Genomic DNA, 20,625 nt, shown 5'->3' with positions numbered 1-20,625 from the left:
GTGGCTCTCATACCTTCTTATAACCTTTTACCAAAAGCATATTCTATTTTCTTTATACACCTTGCATGAAGAACTGTTTTTCCAGTATTCCCAGGTGAATGTTGCACTGTTACCTTTTTTTTTTGGAGATGGAGTCTCGCTCTGTCACCCAAGCTGGAGTGCAGTGATATAATCTTAGCTCACTGCAACCTCCGCCTCCCAGGTTCAAGTGATTCTCATGCCTCAGTCTCCCAAGTAGCTGGAGCTACAGGTGTGCACCACCATGCCTGGCTAATTTTTGTATTTTTAGTAGAGATTGGTTTTGCCACGTTGGCCAGGCTGGTCTTGAAGTTGCAGTGAGCTGAGATTGCGCCACTGCACTCCAGCCTGGGTAACAAGAACAAAACTCCATAAAAAAAAAAAAAAAAAAAAAAAGAAATAATACAGACTTTTATATAACTTCTATTTTGACAGTTTGTTGCATATTCTAAGGACCCAGACATAGGCTTGGTGGCCCGTCTCTTGTTTTTCCTGGTTTATGACTTTCGGCTTTGTGGAATACGGCTGAGATGAAAGGATTTATTGATGATGCAAACTACTCCGTTGGCCTGTTGGATGAAGGAACAAACCTTGGAAATGTTATTGATAACTATGTTTATGAACATACCCTGGTGAGTGCCATTTCTCAAATACAGTGTTTGTCATTTTCTAAACTCTAAAACGTCAGTGCTTTTTAATTTCCAGGATGGTAATTGATCAAAAGTAGTTAGTTCAGGTGTTAACTTATCCAGGTTGATTTAATTTGACCTTCCTCCCCAACACCCATTCCCCTTAGTGATCCATTTTTCTTTCTCGTACACATTTAAAAATCCTCCCTATGGCCCTTTCCCTGCTATGTCTTTTAGCCTCTGGCACTCACGTGTGTTCTGTTTATTCTGTTGATGTGATGCCAGCCAACCTTCTAATCAGTACATGCCTTGTTACTCATTTTTCTCAATTTGTTTTCTTTTTTGGAGACAAGTCTCACTGTGCCATCCAAGCTGGAATGCAGCGGCGCGATCTTGGCTCACATGCAACCCTCGCCTCCTGAGCTCAAGCAATTCTCCTGCCTCAGCCTCCTGAGTAGCTAGAATTACAGGCGCATGCCACCACGCCTGGCCAATTTTTGTATTCCACTCCCCCAACCAGAGACGGAGTCTTGCTTTGTCACCCAGGCTGGAGTGAAGTGGCAAAGTCTTGGCTTACTGAAACCTCCATCTCCCGGGTTCAAGCGATTTCCCCTGCCTCAGCCTCCCGAGTAGCCAGGATTACAGGTGCCCACCACCACACCCGGCTAATTGTATTTTTAGTAGAGACAGGTTTTGCCATGTTGGCCAGTCTGGTCTCGAACTCCTGACCTTGTGATCTGCCTGCCTTGGCCTCCCAAAGTGCTGGGATTACAGGCGGCAGCTGCTGGGCCTGGTCTTAATTGTATTCTTAAGTAGGTATAAGTTGACTTTCAGATAATCTTGGCTGTGTACATTCATTGAAAATTTGATAATTTATACTGAATGCTTATTCTCTACGACTCTAAGAGTCAACTTCTACAGAAACATATACTCAAGGCTACTTAAGGTTTTTTTTTTTTTTTTTTTTTTTCCGAGACGGAGTTTCGCTCTTGGTACCCAGGCTGGAGTGCAATGGCGCGATCTCGGCTCACCGCAACCTCCGCCTCCTGGGTTCAGGCAATTCTCCTGCCTCAGCCTCCTGAGTAGCTGGGATTACAGGCACGCGCCACTGTGCCCAGCTAATTTTTTGTATTTTTAGTAGAGACGGAGTTTCACCATGTTGACCAGGTTGGTCTCGATCTCTTGACCTCGTGATCCACCCACCTCTGCCTCCCAAAGTGCTGGGATTATAGGCGTGAGCCACCGCGCCCAGCCTTTTCTCATTTTTATTGATGAAATTTTGCTCTTGTTGCCCAGGCTGGAGCGCAGTGGTGCAATCTCAGCTCACTGCAACCTCAGCCTCCCTGGTTCAAGCAATTCTCGTGCCTCAGCCTCCCGAGTAGCTGGGGTTATAGGTGCCTGCCGTTAGGCCTGGCTAATGTTTGTATTTTTAGTGGAGACAGAGTTTTACCATGTTGGCTAGGCTGGTCTTGAACTCCTGACCTCAGGTGATCCACCTGTCTTGGCCTCCCAAAGTGCTGAGATTGCAGGTGTGAGCCACCATGTCTAGCCTAGTCATTTTTTTTTTCATATTAGACTTAACCGATATAATTTCTTTCTTTATTGGAGAAAATCTTTATATTCCCCCAAGCTTGTTAGAGAATTGTTTTCATGTTACTGGTGTTCAGTAATTGAATATCCAAAAATCATCTCTCCTTCTCTTGACCTTCATTCTACAGGCATGTTCATCTTCCCCTCATCCATCCAAAAATCTCTTTGTCTTCCTCTGCCATTCAGCCTCTTGAAACTTGACGTATTAGTCATGAAATTTGTCATATTGGCCAACCAATTTCTGCCAAGCCATTCTTCAGTTAATTGCCACTGGGAAGCTCCTTGTCAAATTTTGATGATCTATCTCTTAGTCACTTAACTTTATTCATTTGACTTTTTGTAACACTTTTCAGGGGTCAGATAATCTTTGAAATATTCCTTTCATCCATTCTTGTTCCACATCTAAATTGTCCCACATTAGTAACATTCAGTGAGGATTAGTCCTCAACCCTATTCTCTCCTGGCTCTGGGGTGATATTTTTCTGTCATTCAGTCCATCTTTTGTTTGTCCTCTCTCACTTAACCTTGGTCTTGCCTCCATAATGTCCTTGATGAATACAAGGGGAACCTCCTCCATTCCCATTATTTATAGTTTTTGCAGGTGTCCTTATAGTGACCTCCTATCTCTCTTTTCGTTGTCCTCTTGTTTGCCAGAGCTTGCTTAATTTAAATACAAGGCTTCCCTGCTCTCTAAATTTGTTTTTCATTCCCTGCTGATCCAGACTCACATCATGCCTAGGATAAGAAAAGAAGCTGAATACCTTGTTGTTTCATCCCATTTCTCTTGGTGGTACCCATAAATACCTTTTTTCCCCCATCAAGTTAAATACAAACTTTGTGTCTCCATAATACTATAGATATCAGGTCTTGTGAGGATGGATAACTTAATACAACTGTTAAAATTCTGTTGCACATAACATATAATTTGCATTTATATCAATTGGGCACTATATTCCAATAATGGAGAATTTCAATACTGTGAATTAAAGAGTTGACAACAAAAAATTGCCCTCATGGCTTCTCAAACAGTATTTGGATATTGTATGTCCTAAATAAGATTTCCTTGCCTGCCATTTAACACTGAGTAATATAAGTTCTGTTCAACACGCATAAGTCATCGCTCTAGTCCTAGAATAGCCACAACTGTAAGAAAATTATTCTTATTTAGGCTTATCTGATATTCAGTAGACTTTCATACTTTTAAAATCTAATTTTGACATCTCCATGTGCAAACTAACCCGGACTTTTTAAAAACAGTTTCCTGGTCGGGCATGGTGGCTCACACCTTTAATCCCAGCATTTTGGAAGGCCAAGGTGGGAGGATTGCTTGAGCTCCAGGAGTTGGAGGCTGTAGTAAGCTATGATTGCACCACTGCCTTCCAGCCTGGGCTACAGTGACCACTCGACTCTGAAAAAAGTAATAAAATAAGAGGTTTACCATGTTGTCTTAAGGTGCAGTTTTAATGGTGATTAGGAAATTGCATCCTGAACTGCCAAAGTATTTTAAACAGTGGGGGAAGCATGTGAGAAAATTGGTTTCCTTCCTTCAGCTATCAAAAAGTAAAATCAAGGGAGTTTACTCTGACTTCTGTCACTGCAATTGATAATTACTGTGCTAGTGTAGCACAATAAAAGTAATCAAATATAAGAAAGAACAGCCGGGCATGGTGGCTCACGCCTGTAATCCAAGCGCTTTGGAGGCTAAGGCGGGCGGATCACCTGAGGAAGGGAGTTCAAGACCAGCCTGACCAACATGGTGAAACCTCGTCTTTAAAATAAAAATAATAATAAAAAAAAAAGAACAAATGTGTTTAGAGTCTCTTAATTTTTACTAAATCTAGTTAAATCACACTTAAGCTTGAAATGTACTACTATATGTAAATATATGTCTTGGCCCATGTTTTTGTGGAGGAAAAGAGGTATTCTTTCCTGTTTTGATACTTGACTTTCAATGGTTTTTTTGTTTATGTTTGTCTTTTTTTCATAACCATAATAGACAGGGAAAAAGGCATTTTTTGTGGGAGATCTTGGAAAGATTGTGAAGAAACACAGTCAGTGGCAGAATGTAGTGGCTCAGATAAAGCCATTCTACACAGTGAAGTGCAACTCTGCTCCAGCCGTACTTGAGATTTTGGCAGCTCTTGGAACTGGATTTGCTTGTTCCAGTAAAGTAAGTGCTTTATGTTTTTTTGTTTGTTTGTTTGTTTGTTTGTTTGTTTTTACGAAACGGAAACATTTAATAATTTAACATTGTAGCTACAGCAGTTGGAGAACAAATGCAAAGAAGTTTGACTTTTTGGATGGAGTTTTAAAATAATTGTTTAAATACACAGCCTCCTGTTGGAAAATTACAAGCTTTTCAAGTGCACCAGTGAAAGGGAAGTTTCTGTGTGATGAGTCTTTGAAACATTGTATCTTTATTAATTGAAAACTTTAATTTGTATCTCCTTCTTAGTCAAGAGCTACTACTAGACCAAACTGCTAGTTACTACAGCAAATATCTAAACTCAGATTTCTCTGGTGCTTCTTTTTAACAATTGTTAGGCCAGGAACGATGGCTAACACCTGTAATTCCACCACTTTGAGAGGCTGAGGTGAGAGTTGCTTGAGCCAGGAGTTCAGGACCAGCCTGGGCAACAAAGTGAGACCTCATCTCACTATTTTTTGAGACGGAGTCTTGCTTTGTTGCCAGGCTGGAGTGCCATGGTGCCATCTCGGTTCACCACAACCTCCACCTTCCAAGTTCAAGCGATGCTTCCGCCTCAGCCTTCTGAGTAGCTGGGACTACAGGCATATGCCTTAAAATTAAAAATTAGTTTGGCCAGGCATGGTGACTCATACCTGTATTCGTACCACTTTGGGAGGCTGAGGTAGGAGGATCACTTGAGCACCTCAGGAGATGGAGGCTGCATTGAGCTGTGATTGTGCCACTGCACTTTAGCCTGGGAGACAGAGTGAGACTCTGGCTTTAAAAGGGCTGGGGTGGTGGGATCAATAGAGTAGTAGAGGAAACATTACCAGAATATGAACTGTGGCATTATGTATTCTTAATTTAACCTCATTTTCACAGACTGAAATGGCTTTAGTGCAAGAGTTGGGTGTATCTCCAGAAAATATTATTTACATAAGTCCTTGCAAGCAAGTGTCTCAGATAAAGTATGCAGCAAAAGTTGGAGTGAATATCATGACATGTGACAATGAAATTGAATTGAAGAAAATTGCACGTAATCACCCAAATGCCAAGTAAGTATAAAGCTAAGTACTTGAAAATGTTATCTTACCACTTAGAGGATTGGGTCTGTCTTTTGTCTGGGAAGGAGCATTTGTAGTAGGGCAATAGTGTGTACCATATTTATAACTTATTTAAAAGGTCCTCTATGGGAAACCCTAGTAGCGTTTTATTGGCTCTCTACTTATGACCCTTCATGTGGAATTGGGATTCAAAATAAGGGGCTGGGCACAGTGGCTCGTGCCTGTAATCCCAGCACTTTTGGAGGCCAAGGCAGGGGGATTGCCTGCGGTCAGGAGTTCCAGACTAGCCTGACCAACATGGTGAAACCTCATTTCTACTAAAAATATGTAAATTAGCCAGGCATTGTGGAGCATACCTGTAATCTCAGCTACTAGGGAGGCTGAGACAGGAGAATCGCTTGAACCCAGGAGGTAAAGGTTGCAGTGAGCCAAGATTATGCCATTGCACTCCATGCAGCCTGGGCAACAAGTGAAACTCCATCTCAAAAAAAAAAAAATGGCATGGCAGTCTGGGGATATGATCTTGTAATCTTCAAGGAATCCTTGATAGTTGATTGGTGTGATAATCAAATTAGAGCCATGGCTATATTTTCATTATTGCAATAACTTAGTTTGAAAATGTGTTACAAACAGGATATATTTTGGTCAGCTTTTTTTCTCTGTTTAGCTGAGGGTTTAATCTACCCTAGGCCATAGTTCCTGAATGCTTGTATTTACTGACAGTGTCTTAAGATGCCTTGTCTGTAGATTTGGGGGGTTTTGTTTTTAAGGCTTATACTTTTCTTTTTGAACATGAATTTAGTTTTTTTACTTGCATTTTCATGCATCCAGGGAATTTTTTTTAATTTAAAAAGTTAATACTTTTTTAAGGCTGGGTGCCGCGCCTCACACCTATAATCCCAACACTGTAGAAGGCCGAGGAGGTTGTATCATTTGAGGTCAGGGTGGCCTGTGCCTGTAATCCCAGCTACTTGGGAAGCTGAGGCAGGAGAATCCCTTGAACCCAGGAGTCAGAGTCTGCAGTAAGCCAAAATTGTGCCATTGCACTCCAGCCTGGGCAACAGAGCAAGACTCCCTCAAAAAATAAAAAGGTTTGCTTTTTTAAAAGCAAAAGGTTTTAAGGCCAAGATTTATGTTTTCACAAAGTGGTATGTCAAGAGGACTTAAGAATATACTAAAACCATATTGAATTATGCAGTTGTTGGCTTTTTTAATGAGTTATGTATGTTTCTGAAAATGTATCCTATCTGTATTTTTTTTGTATGTTCATAATTTTTGTACTGACTCGGTGGTGTACTTAAGGTATCCTGACAGCATTGATTACTTTGGAAACTCTTTGTGGATAAAAGCCTTGTTTGGAAAATTTTAGGGAACCACTTGTTTTTCTAAAAAATCTTGTTCTGTGATCCTGTGAAGACAAGCTGTAATTTTTGATGTTTAGTATGTTAGACTGGGGACTGGTACATTCTTGGTGGAGCTGATTCTAACCTTAGAATAATTTTTGCTTTTATCAGTCTTGCCCTCTGATTATCAAATTAGGGCCATAGCTATATTTTCATGGTCACATTATTAACCTTCTTAGTTTATGTAATTAAGACATCCGTGGGAAAACAGCTATACAGAAAGAATTTGTTAATTTGGAACTTCTAGTAGTTTGTAATTTGCTCAGCTCCTGAAAATAGAGAAATTTTATCAGTCTTGATCATCTTGCCTTGGTTGTCATGGTTTGGAAGGAAATACCAAGTAGATTTGAATCAGTAGACTAGACGGCTGCTGTTTAAACACGTAAGATAATTTAAAAAAAAAAAAAAAGCTTTCTAGGTTGGGTGCAGTGGCTCACGCCTGTAATCCCAGCACTTTGGGAGGCCAAGGCAGATAGATCACTTGAGGTCAGGAGTTTGAGAGCAGCCTGGCCAAAATGGGGAAACCCTGTCTCCACTAAAAATACAAAAATTAGCTGGGCGTGGTGGCTTGTGCCTGTAATCCCAGCTGCTCAAGAGGCTGAGGCAGGAGAAATTGCTTGAGTCCAGGGTTGCAGTGAGCCGAAATTATGCCACTGCACTGCGACCTGGGTGACAGAGCCGGACTCCCGTCTCAAAAAATAAAAATAATTTAAAAAATTTTTAAAGAAACTTTCTAATTTTCTCCAGTTAGAAACCAGCTGGGATTTAGCAGTGTTAGTAGGAAGAATGTTTGCAGTAAGCAGTGGACGTTTAGTTAGCACAATCAAAGAAGTTTGAAGACATTTAAAGCCCTGATATTCTTATTGAAAGACAATGATGGCATTGCTATTCAATTTAGTCTTTCTAGGTGGCTTTATGGACTGATGGACTTCATTTGAAAGTAATGTCATCTTTCATTTCAGAGCCCAACCGACTCTTGATGCCACAACAGAGTCTTAACTTGCTGCATTTTCCAAAATCCCATCCTTGTAAGCTTCATGCTTTAGGCCCTAATTGCTAGTTTTTTCTCTATACAGGATTGTTTTTCATTAGGTTCACTTGATTCATCCGTCGCTGGATTTGGGAGCACTGGCAACATAATCAACATACTTCCTACAATCTTCAGGCTTCACATGTGCTGATGATGATGTAAACCAACTCTGCCCCAATCATCTCCCCTTCTCTTAGGGTCTTACTACATATTGCAACAGAAGATAATATTGGAGGTGAAGAGGGTAACATGAAGTTTGGCACTACCCTGAAGAACTGTAGGCATCTCTTGGAATGTGCTAAGGAACTTGATGTCCAAGTAATTGGGGTTAAGTGAGTATTTGTTCTACACTTTAAAGCTGTGAACATTTACAGTGATAGCCTTTCTGGTTGATTTAATATCTTATTTGTCTGAAATCTAAGATTTAATTTTTCTTTTTTAACACACATGTTTTGCAACTATATGTCCCTCTCCCCATTAAAAAGAATAGTAAATAATTTGATTAGGTTAGTGCAGAGTAACTTAAATTGCCACCTTTTAAATTGGATGGGAAGGAGTTTGCTAGAATTCTTAGGAAAATAGTATCATTTAACTTCTAATTTGTGGGTATCATTCTATTTTGTTTTCTATCTGAAGACTTTCTCCTCCTTTAATTCCTCTGGGGCACTTCAAAACAAAGAATTGGAGCATGCTGTGCCCTACACAATAGATAAAATTCCATGTCAGTCTAGTTTTAATCTACCTTAAGTGACAGTATTGACACATTCGAGAGTTTTGTTCATATTTCAACTAAGTTTAATTTTTTAAGTTAACATAAAAATTAATGAAGTACTATCGTGAATAAAGGGAAAAAAGAAAGTTTGACTTTTTCATTTTTCTGAAACTTTACAGTGTTCAATTCTATGGATTTTAACATTTGTGCAACCACTGCCACAATCAGGAGGTACTCTATTCTGAAATTTTATCACTAGTAATACTAGTGAACAATAGTGATACTGTTAGCTTGATTAATATTCATTTGTATTTATTTCACAAGAGACACATTTTGTATTTGGTTGAGTAAAATTGAATGTTCAATTTTATGCTCAACTGAATGTGATACAGTTTGATTGGTACTGCTTGTTACTTCACTATATAAACATAAAAGCCACATATACATAAAAGTACACTCTATTGTAGGGTGGAACAGTACTAATGATTGACTGATTGTTAAGAATTTGTTTATAGAATTACACTTGTATGTTAGCATTGCCTTTTCTTAAAAGCTGGTACTGTAACTTTTGGGTAATTAGAGGCTAATGCTTTATTTGGTAAACTTTAAATATTTGGTAAGGTTAATGTGGATACTTAATGGTGTCAGTATGATGAATGACAATTGAAAAAAATTACAGGAAATGCCTCTAAAATTTCCTGCTCTTTTAAATTTATTATTCTATGTGTTTCAGATTTCATGTTTCGAGTGCTTGCAAAGAATCTCAAGTATATGTACATGCTCTATCTGATGCTCGATGTGTGTTTGACATGGCTGTAAGTTCTTTTTTAAATGATTTGGTATTTTGTTTAGGCCAGGATATTAAGTTAAAAACTTTAAGTATCTTTTTCTGCTTGTGTGAATTACTCTGGCTACATCCAAATGACACACACTTCATTTTTATTATTACATAAGCTTTCAGAGCTCTACACAGTCACAACTTTAAAATGGGTGAAAGAGTGAAATTGTAATTGACTTGTGTAAGTCTAGAAGAATCAAATAAAATCAAAGAGACTGCATACCTAACATTGAATCAATCTGTTTCTATTAGTAAAACAAAACAAAACAAACAAAAAAAAAAAAACAAGAACTTGTTGTACTAAAGATCAGAACAGATAATTTACCTCCCTAGGAGGAGATTTTAAAATGTTCTTATATCCATTACAATTTGGAAAAGCATTTAAATATATATTTTTTCCATCTTCAGGGAGAAATTGGCTTTACCATGAACATGTTAGACATTGGTGGAGGATTCACGGGAACTGAATTTCAATTGGAAGAGGTAAACTTTTCAGTAGATGACATATCAGAATAATTGCTTTCTTTGCTACTTAAGTGGTGTACAGTAGGATTTTAATGATGGCAGAAACTGAACCCTGTAATATCTCTTTAAAATTTTATTCTTAGAAAATTAACAACAGGTAGGCAGTAGACCTAGCTAACTTTGAATTATCATAAAACATTTTTTAGTTCAGCTGTGTTTCTGTACTTAATGGCACAAATGATTTAATGACTTAAAAAACTTTACTATGTTTTATTTTATTATTATTTATTTATTTATTTTATTTATTTATTTTTTTTTTTGAGACGGAGTTTCGCTCTTGTTACCCAGGCTGGAGTGCAATGGCGCGATCTTGGCTCACCGCAACCTCCGCCTCCTGGGTTCAGGCAATTCTCCTGCCTCAGCCTCCTGAGTAGCTGGGATTATAGGCACGCGTCACCATGCCCAGCTAATTTTTTGTAGTTTTAGTAGAGATGGGGTTTCACCATGTTGACCAGGATGGTCTCAATCTCTTGACCTCGTGATCCACCCGCCTCGGCCTCCCAAAGTGCTGGGATTACAGGCTTGAGCCACCGCGCCCAGCCGACTATTTTATTATTCTTTTTTGGGGGCATTAACCTTGATGTAATCACTCAGTTTTGTTGTTGTTGTTGTTGTTTTTAAGAGATGTTGTTTTTAAGAGATGACATTTCACCTTGGTCAGGGTGGTTTCGAACTCCTGACCTCAGGTAATCCACCCAGCTTGGCCTCCCAAAGTGCTAAGATTACAGGCATGAGCCACCATATCCGGCCTTACTACTACCTTTTTAAAAATAAAGTCTTGCCCAGGCTGGAGTGGAGTGGTGCAATCATAGCTCACTACAGCCTCCAACTCCTGGGCTCAAACGGCCCTCTCACCTCAGCCTCCCAAGTAGAAAGACTTATTTTTTTTTTTTTAAATAATATGGAATTCTTATTTAGAAAAATAAGAGTTTTTCTATATTGCTCAGGCTGGTCTCAGAAATCCTGGCCTCAAGTGATCCTCCTGCCTCAGCCTCCCAAAGTTTTGGGGTTACATGCGTGAGCCACCACTCCCAGCCAATTTTAGCACTTAGGCCAGAGGCATGTCACACCTGTTTCTCACCTTCCTGCTCTGCTTCCCGCTCTTACCTTCCTTTTGTAGTATCTAGAAACTATGATTTGAAAATTTTGCCTCTGTTATTAGTGATCAAGTATAGAAAAATGACTTTAAAAAAAACAAATACCAGTAGGTATTTGTTATTATTAGAGTTATATATTTTTTACATTAGTGCATTCTGATAGTTAGAAAATAAACTGACTTGAAAGTATGCCTAATTAATTGCTTGGAAATAATTGCACAAAGTAGCTAAGGTTCATGGTCTGTAATTGGAACTGCTCCATTTTCCTAGAAAATTAATATCAATCTCTGAATATTGTGAATTATCTAATTCAATATTGAAACCATAATGTGGCATTTAAAATCCATAGGTTAATCATGTTATCAGTCCTCTGTTGGATATCTACTTTCCTGAAGGATCTGGTGTTAAGATAATTTCAGAACCCGGAAGCTACTATGTGTCTTCTGCATTTACACTTGCAGTTAATATCATAGCAAAGAAAGTTGTTGAAAATGATAAATTTTCCTCTGGAGGTAAGTTATGAAGTTTATATTTTTATTTTTGTTGGTTGATAAGTGCAGTTAGTCTGGAAATTGAACAGATGGTCATGAAGTTGTAGGTGGTTTTCAGCTTTTAAAAATCTTAAAGCCAAGGTCCCATTCCATAAGACTTCTGAATCTAACTTTTCTTTGGTACCGATGTTTAGGTGTGGCTATTTTAGATAAATGTCTAACAGATGACTAATTCTCATCCATTGTTCAGAACTACTTTTATTGTGATCTCTTCTGTTCACCATACCTCACATGGGTCACAAGGAGGCTCTATTTTCATACTTTGTTACATAAAGGCGGTAAAGAGTTCTTGTGATCTAACTCAAGTCAAACCAACAAAAAGCCCCTAGACAGTCTGTCTTGTTGGCTAGTATTACTGTAGGAAATACTGTTTTACATTAACAAGACTTTTTTTTGGGTGGGCCGGGGCAGGGAGGGGCGCTGTGGATTAGTCCTTAAGACAGTGGTCCATTTTCCCAGTATTGTCTTTTACAGCTTCGTTTTTCTTTGTTTAGAATCCATTCCAGGACCACATTGAATTTGTCATTTCTTCTTTAATCTAGATAAAGTTTCTCAGCTCATTACTTTGTATTTCTTCACTTTGACATTTTCAAAGAGTGGAAGTTTCATACCTGATTATTAATTTGGGTTTGTTTGATGCTTCCTCATGATTACATTTTTTAGGCTATGCATTTAGGGCATGAAGTTCACTAAAGTTGTCAGTCTGTTCTCCTCACTGCCTCACATTAGGAGGCACGTGATAGTGGTCAGTTCTAATATTGACGATGCTAGTTGTTTTTTTCTTGTTTTGTTGCCCAGTTTGGAGTACAGTGGCTCCATCAGGGCTCACTGCAGCCTCAACCTCCTGGCTCAAGCAGTCCTCCCACCTTCAGCCTCTTCCATAGCTGGGACAACACCTGGCTAGGGTTTCCTATTCTTATTTTGTTGTAGAGGATTTCTCCACGTTTCCAAGGCTGGTCTAAACTGAGCTCAAGTGATCCATCTGCCTCAGCCTCCCAAAGTGCTAAGGATTACAGGCTTAAGCCAATACACCTGGCCTTGTGGAGTTTGTGTGACTTTTGTTTTTTCTCTAAGACAGAGTTTTACTCTGTCACCCAGGCTGGAGTGCAGTGGCACAATCTCAACTTTTATTTTTAATTCCACATTGAAACACATATTTAATTCCTTGAGCATATATTATATATTGCCTTCCTCTTCCTGATGTGGAAAGAAACTAAAAATTGTTTTTCTTTGCTGCTTGATCTTCTTTCTCTTTTTTGAAACAGCAACTACCAGAAAGGCTTCTAGAGTCTTAATACATTCTCTCTCTCTCTCTCTCTCTCTCTCTCTCTCCCTCCCTCTCCTCTCCTCTCTCCCCTCCCCTCTCTCCTCTCTCCTCTCTCCTCTCTCCTCTCTCCTCTCCTCTCCCCCCTTCCTCCCCTCTCCTCCCCTCTCCTCTCTCTCTTTTTGAGACAGGGTCTTACCCTGTCACCCAGGCTGGAGTGCAGTGGTTCGATCTTGGCTCACTGTAACTTCTGCCTCTGGATTCAAGGGATTCTGGTGCTCTAGCTTCGCAAGTAGCTGTGATTACAGACGTGTACCACCACACTTGGATAATTTTGTATTTTTAGTAAAGACAGGTTTTGCCATGTGTTGTTCATGCTGGTCTTGAACTCCTGGCCTCAAGTGATCCCCCACCTCAGCCTCACAAAGTGCTGCGATTATAGGCGTGAGCCACTGTGTCCAGCCCTAGATCACTTTTTTATTGGGCTCGTTCGTTATCTTCTTTTGTGAAATGCGTGCTCTATGTGTCTTTTTTTTTTTTTTTTTAAGTTTAAATATTTTGAGAACTGTGAAAATTAAAAATTTGTTTTATATTAGCCATCTAACTAAAAATTCATTTTCTCCTTTTCTGTTTTATTCCAGTAGAAAAAACCGGAAGTGATGAACCAGCCTTCATGTATTATATGAATGATGGTGTTTATGGTTCTTTTGCAAGTAAACTTTCTGAGGACTTAAATACCATTCCAGAGGTTCACAAGGCAAGTTTTATCAGAAAAACCTGTTTGGCAGTTTATAAACTGAGCTGTTACTTTTAAGATGCTTCCCAATATTTTGAAAAACATTTTAGAATGGGGGAAAATGCCCTTTTTGAGGATTTGTGTTCTTCTGGTGGTGTCTCCTTTTTAGTTTGTTGCCTTTGCATGAAGTTAATGGTACCATTGAGGCTTAAGGAGCACTGTGCCCTTGGCTCTAGGCCTTTTTTCCGTGAGCACATTGGATCTGAGACAGTGAAAAATACTTAATCTACTCACAAATTCAATACCTGCGTAGGTATGAGTAAAGATTGAATTGATAAAACTATTCCGTTCCTACAGAAATACAAGGAAGATGAGCCTCTGTTTACAAGCAGCCTTTGGGGTCCATCCTGTGATGAGCTTGATCAAATTGTGGAAAGCTGTCTTCTTCCTGAGCTGAATGTGGGAGATTGGCTTATCTTTGATAACATGGGAGCAGATTCTTTCCATGAACCATCTGCTTTTAATGATTTTCAGAGGCCAGCCATTTATTACATGATGTCATTCAGTGATTGGTAAGGTGATTTTAAAGCAGATGGGATATTTGACTGTTGTTAAAGACTTGCTAATAAGCTTTAATTCTGTAATGAATGCTGAACTTAGAAATACAGTTATGTATTGCTTATAAAGTATAGTTGCTTAATGATGGGAATTTTTTCTGACAAGTGCACATTAGGTAACTTTATGATGGCATAGCCTACTACATTCCTAGGCCCCTAGTCTACAAACCTGTACAGCATGTTACTCTGTTTAGTATTGTTGGCAGTTATAACACAGTGAGATTTGTGTATCTAAAGATACTTAAACATAGAAAGGATAATACATTGTGCTATGACATTATGATTGCTGCCATGTAACAAGGTGATAGGAATTTAACTCCACGGGTAATCTTAAGGTACACCCCTTCATATATTAGTCTTTGACCAAAACATCACTCTGCAATGCATGACTATAATAGAAAAATGACAGGTTTTTTTGGAAGACTAGTTTTGGGCCTATTTCATTATCCATTTGTTATGTGATTGTGTGGTCTTGGGCTTAAATTCAGAATTTAGCTTATTTTTTTTTCTTTGTAGGTATGAGATGCAAGATGCTGGAATTACTTCCGATGCAATGATGAAGAACTTCTTCTTTGTGCCTTCTTGCATTCAGCTGACCCAAGAAGACAGCTTTTCCACTGAAGCTTAAACAGGCATTAACGCTTCTTTAGATCTGAAGTTGCAGGTTAAGCTTGTCTGGTCAACATTCCAGTGTGGAAAAATAATTTAAATGATCTTATTCTCTTAATTATTTGGCAACAAAAACTATTAGTAATAGCTATTTGGGACCAGACAAAATCAGCTTTCATCTATAATTCATTGGGGATAATGGGAGATTTCAATGGGGATAATGTATCCAGATTTAAACCTACCAGTTTGTCCTACCCCTTAAGCGTTTAAAATAAAATATGCAACAAAATGGATGACTTAGTGGAGATGGAAGCCCATTAATTGGGTTCCCCATTAAACCGTTTACATACAAGAACACAGTTTTTATACTAAGGATTTGTGTTTAAAAGTCTTGTAAAGTTCATGTCTTTCACCCAGATATATCACATGTTAGCAAAAGACCAGTGTGACTTCATTAGATAACGTTTAGTGTATTTAGAATGTGTAAATTTGTGCTTTGAACTGTAGTTTAATAAATGTAAAATTGCATCATAGGATTTGTTGTATTTGACCTAATGTAACCCTTGTATGATTGCAATAAAATTTTGTGTAGATTTTACTGTCTTTTCAGGCTAAAACTTTGGGAAAGGGGCTAGCTAGCAAAGGTAGTTTTGAAATAGATGTGTATACGGACTGTTTTGAAGGGTTTTGTTTTTTTTAATATCCCAGTTAAGTTTTGTTTGGCTCAGTGCATTTTTCAGTTATTTAATTAGTAATTTAAGTAAAGTGTTTGGTAAATCATTGTGAAGTTCAGATTCATTATGGAGAGTTGATGTGCAGTAAGCATGATGTTTAACAATTTTAACACCCAAAATGTCAATCCTGCATAAATGAATTGTAATAATAAATAGGTGTTTCTGTATAGATAGACTGCATAGAGTACCTTAGTAAATCTTTGAATCACAATCTTCTGGCTGAAATGGAAGATTCTGTTAAATACTTTGAATAAACTTAGGGGGAGGGAAATAAAATTGCAGAAAACTGCAGAGCACTAAAACTTAAAGAAGGGCTACATCTTTATCCAGATACCTGTTGCTCTTTTGCACGGAATGTTTAAATTCAGAGTTGGGATGGGGTTGGGGTAAAGCACACTTATTTTCTTCAATTGCAGTGATTTCAAATTTAGGAATTTTTAATTTTGGTTTGAGCTGTTCCCTTAGCTTCCTGTTATTCCCGTTTGTTCTGCTTAGTCATTACTTTTAATTCTTTTCTTACTAAAATTTTGTGGTGATTGGGAAAGGGAGTTAGCATCACTAACCTGACAGTTGTTGCCAGGATTTTGCTTTGTTTACTGCTAGTATATTAGTAATCCTAGATCTGAGAATAACAATAGTAATAAACAACAGGGGTCATTTTTTCCTAACTTACTCTATGTTCAGGTGCAGAATTTCTGTCTCCCAAGAGGAAATGTGACTTCACTTTGGTGCCAATGGACAGAAAATTCTACCTGTACTACATAGGAGAAGTTTGGAATGCACTTAATAGCTGGTTTTACACCTTGATTTTGAGGTGGAAAGAAATTGATCATGAATCTCTAATAAATTCTCTTAAACCAGTAGGTGCTTAATATTTTTTGATTTGATTAATGCCCATTTGAATTTCTTGGGTTCTATTAATTAAAAAAAGTAGGACCCCAATTTATTGCCATCAAATTACCCTTGGACTTTTCCAAGGTATAATATGGAGTTTTATGCAAAATTCCAAGCTACCTTGTAGATTTTTTTAACCATAACAAGGAGGGGGAACTGTTTCCTACCTTCTTCACATGTTGTGCATTGTCGTGGTCCAGAAATGTCAAACCTTTTTAAAGATGGTGCAACTTTGAGTCCTTGGCTTGGCTGTACTGGCTTTGAACTTCATGGCATATCAACTTTGCCATATCTGTAGGAGAGCTGTTTGTGTGAAACAGCTCAGAGTTGCAAATACCACTTGTGAATGATAGGGTAATTTTAAGAAATGTCTGTATTGTATTTGAAGACTGTTTGCCATAAATCTGAAATTTGAACCTGTGTATTTCAATTTGGTATGCTAAAAAGTTCTGAATTAATGTAAAGTTTTTGTTATAATATTGTAATCTTGGTTCAAAAGTTAACTGAAAATATAAAACCCAAGTGATTTCTATATAGTAAATTGAACTGTAAAGGTAACTTGTGTGTGATTCTGAATGCATAGATAAATGTTTTTATTCCTCATGTTTTGCTTTGGCTTCTATCCAAAATAGAGGTAAAATTTTACATATCAGCTTTATGTATATTAACAGACTTGCTTTATTGGAAAGTAGGTTGATTCTGCTTTTAAAAAAAAATACTGGGAGTTACATATAGAACAATGAAATTTTGATAAAGTCCAGTATGTATGTGAGCACTGTTTCCAGGACAGCATTTTCTAAACAGTTCAGTTCACTAGCCTCCTAACAATTTTAAACTTGGACTAAATGAATAGACTGATACAAATCAAGCTAGATTTATTCCAAGTAAACATGGACATTAATACCATTAAATGTAAATACTGGGTTAGAAAAGCCACACATTGCTCAATTCCTTTTTTCTTCCTTGTTTTTTTATTTTATTTTATTATTTTTTTTTATTTTTACATTCGTCAGGTTTAAGTAAAACACTGCATTACCAGTTCTTCCTTGTTTTTTATAGTTTTAGTTTGCTAACCTGTCTTCGCCTTAAGAAGTCTTCTGAACTCCGCTGAAATGAAAAGCAACATCTCTGCTCTTTTGAACACTTTAGTTAACTGGGTGACTATTTTTCAGAGTGACTTAAAGATTTACTTCATTATTCAGGCAGTACAGTAGTATAGAGTGGTAAAGATGTAGACCTTGCTTCCAGTCTGCTTGACTCAAATCTTGCCTCTTCCATTTACTGTCTGAACATAGGCTAGTCACCTAACCCTTTTGTGCTTCAGTTTTCCCAGCTGAAAAATGGTGGTAAGGCAAGGCACAGTGGCTTATGCCTGTAAGTCCCGGCACTTTGGAAGGTTTAGGTGAAAGGATTGCGTGAGCTCAGGAGTTTGGCCAGCCTGGGCAACAGGGAGCACCCCTGTCTCCACACAAAAAAAATGTAAAATTAGCCGGGCGTGATCCTTACCTATAGTCGCAATACTCAAAAGGCTGAGGTGGAAGGATCACTTGGGCCCAGGAGGTGGAGGCTCCACTCCAACCTGGGTGACGAAGTAAGACCCTATCTCTAATAAGAAAGAAAACAATGGTAGTAAAGTAGCAGCTTCATAATAAGGTGGTAAGGATGTAACAGCTGTAAGGTGCTGCTATAAACAATTTTTTTTTTTGTTCCTTTTTTCCCTCTTTGATGCCTGGGAAAAACAACTCATTACCTGTTACATTATGTTGATTTAGACAAGTTGCTCTGGGCCTTGGTTTTCTGCTGTAGGATGAAGACACTAGAACTTTACCAGGCCTTGAAAATGCCTGGCACATGGAAGCAAATGGCAGATAGTGCCTGTGGTTGATGCTTGGTGTTAAGATCTCTTGTACTTGACCATTCTCTGCTTTGTCATAAGTTGGATTTTTAGTTGGGCATCAGAAGAAGGTTTTGTATTGCTGTTTGTTACTTAGTTGATTTAACTATAACCTTACAGTACTTATCTACAAGTACAGGCTGGGCACAGTGGCTCACACCTATAATCCCAGCACTTTGGGAGGCCGAGGCAGGCAGATCACCTGTGGTCAGGAGTTTGAGACCAGCCTGGCCAACATGGTGAAAACCCATCTCTAATAAAAATACAAAAATTAGCTAGATATGGCGGCACACACCTGTAATCCTAGCTACTTAAGGCTGAGACAGGAGAATTGCTTGAACCTGGCAGAGATTACGCCACTGCATGCCAGTCTGGGTGACAGGAAGGCTCCATCAAAAAGAAAAAAAGCACAGTAGTAGTAGAAACTTAAATTGGCAGGAGTCAGTCAAAATATAAAACAAAAATTTAGTCTTCCACATTTTAATTGTGAATAAATTCTATGAATCACATCCATCCTGAGAGGAAAAAGATGTGGTGCAAGTAATTACAGAAGCAGGCTTTCATAATGGGGATAAACCTGGCCTAGGAACAAGAAATGAACTAGTTCTGGTCTTGACTGGCATTTGCATTGTTAAAGCTAACCTGAAAAGTCTCAGTTCCTACTCAGACATACCGAGGAATTGTTTTTTCTTTGCATACAGATGGCCTATACTACACGTATCTTCTAAATCACACCGTGTCCTCACCCAGAAAGGAGTGTAGATAGAAGAACACAAACCACCTAGGCTCAAAAAGCAATGTGACTTTAATGTCACACAGTTGAGGATTTTGTTTTGTTTATTGGAAACGGACTAAAAAGTTTTATAACGGTAATTTGTAGAAAGCTTAAGCTATACAACATGCTCCTTTTTTGTGGTCTTGGAGTAGTATATAGAAGAAGACCATCTTTACACTTCTGAGTTCCTTGACCTATATATATAACTGGCATCAGCTTTAAAGCAATTCCACTGTTAAGTGGTCTTTCAAACCCTGATTCTACCATCATACTGCTTATGTCTGTCAAAAATGCTTCACAGTTGATTAGTGCTGATGGCCTAATGGGAAGATAAGCACTGGATCAGTTATGGGCAATTAAAGAGTTAAGTATCTGCTGTTGAGTGGCAGATGAAGATCCCGCATTGGCAATAGAGCAAGAGGGGTTGTGTAGGAAAGATAATGCAATATCTTTTTAAGATTATTTTTAACCCCAGAGTCCCCTGACTTCATCTGGTGTGCACCTGTGCCTACAACTTTGTCCCTATTCAATTTTTACAATATGCAGAGGAGGGGACACTTGGCTGAAGTTTAAGAATTTTAGCTCTGTGAGTTCATTGTTATTTTCCAATCTATTTTCTGTTTCTCAAATTGCTTTACTTTCCATGGGGGGTTTTGAGCTTCTGGCCTGAAGTGATAACAGGCATGAGCCACCGCACCCAGCCTACTCTGGTGTTTTTATGTCACAATCAACCTGTCTCAGTACACTCAAGGCATTTTCTCTATATGTTTTAGTGCTGAGTGATACCCTTCAGATTTAATTCATGATTGGAACCTAATCTTCCATATTGTTAGATTCTCAACAAAAATGAAGTGAGAGCATTTTCTCATTCTGTGGTTCTGCTGGAGGCAAGAATGTAAACAACACTTTAAAAGCTTGCTAGAGGAGGGAAGAGAACTTCAGTGGTCCCCAAAGAAAGACATTTTAAAATAAGAACGGGTTTAGGTAGGCCAGGCACCATGGCTCACGCCTGTAATCCTAACACGGGGAGACTGGGGCAGGTGGATCACAAGGTCAGGAGTTCAAGACCAGCCTGGCAAAGATGGTGAAACCCCATCTCTACTAAAAATACAAAAATTAGCCATGCACCATGGCAGGCACCTGTAGTCCCAGCTACTCAGCAGGCTGAGGCAGTAGAATTGCTTGAACCCCAGGGGGGTGAAAGTTGCAGTGAGCCAAGATCATACCACTGCACCCCAGCCTTGGTGACAGAGCGAGACTCTGTCTCAAAAAAGTTTAGGTAACATTAGCTGCTTATTACCCCATATGACTGAGGATTTGGGACCAATGTATAGGAGGTCAGGAAAGGGAATAATAGTGCAGAGCTTATGAGAAGTTCACACTGAGGAGGAAAATGGTGCTCTCTTTTCCAGTTGGTATGATGCTACCACTCCCTCCCATTTATGCATTGCTATAAC

At 38.6% G+C, this 20,625-nt stretch overlaps 1 protein-coding gene across 4 annotated transcripts in view; it reads left to right on the top strand.

The window, feature by feature from the left end:
* Positions 1-17,102, top strand: part of AZIN1 (antizyme inhibitor 1) — a 39,665-nt gene extending 22,563 nt beyond the window's left edge. For 2 of the 4 annotated variants that reach the window (XM_017528918.2, XM_037738658.1), the window contains 10 exons: positions 454-650; positions 4,234-4,407; positions 5,308-5,480; positions 8,120-8,254; positions 9,368-9,449; positions 9,881-9,955; positions 11,444-11,606; positions 13,554-13,666; positions 14,003-14,217; positions 14,779-17,102. In XM_017528918.2, coding sequence (XP_017384407.1) covers positions 549-650; positions 4,234-4,407; positions 5,308-5,480; positions 8,120-8,254; positions 9,368-9,449; positions 9,881-9,955; positions 11,444-11,606; positions 13,554-13,666; positions 14,003-14,217; positions 14,779-14,890 — 1,344 coding nt within the window. In that variant the 5' untranslated portion in view covers positions 454-548 and the 3' untranslated portion in view covers positions 14,891-17,102. Of the gene's footprint in view, positions 1-453; positions 651-4,233; positions 4,408-5,307; positions 5,481-8,119; positions 8,255-9,367; positions 9,450-9,880; positions 9,956-11,443; positions 11,607-13,550; positions 13,667-14,002; positions 14,218-14,778 lie in introns of all 4 variants that reach the window. The other 2 variants (XM_017528915.2, XM_017528916.2) reach the window with 1 other exon arrangement.
* The last annotated feature ends 3,523 nt before the right edge of the window (positions 17,103-20,625 follow it).

This window comes from Cebus imitator, unplaced genomic scaffold (assembly GCF_001604975.1).
Source record: "Cebus imitator isolate Cc_AM_T3 unplaced genomic scaffold, Cebus_imitator-1.0 Scaffold56, whole genome shotgun sequence".
Taxonomy (NCBI): domain Eukaryota; kingdom Metazoa; phylum Chordata; class Mammalia; order Primates; family Cebidae; genus Cebus; species Cebus imitator.
This window is presented reverse-complemented; position numbering and strand designations above follow the sequence as displayed.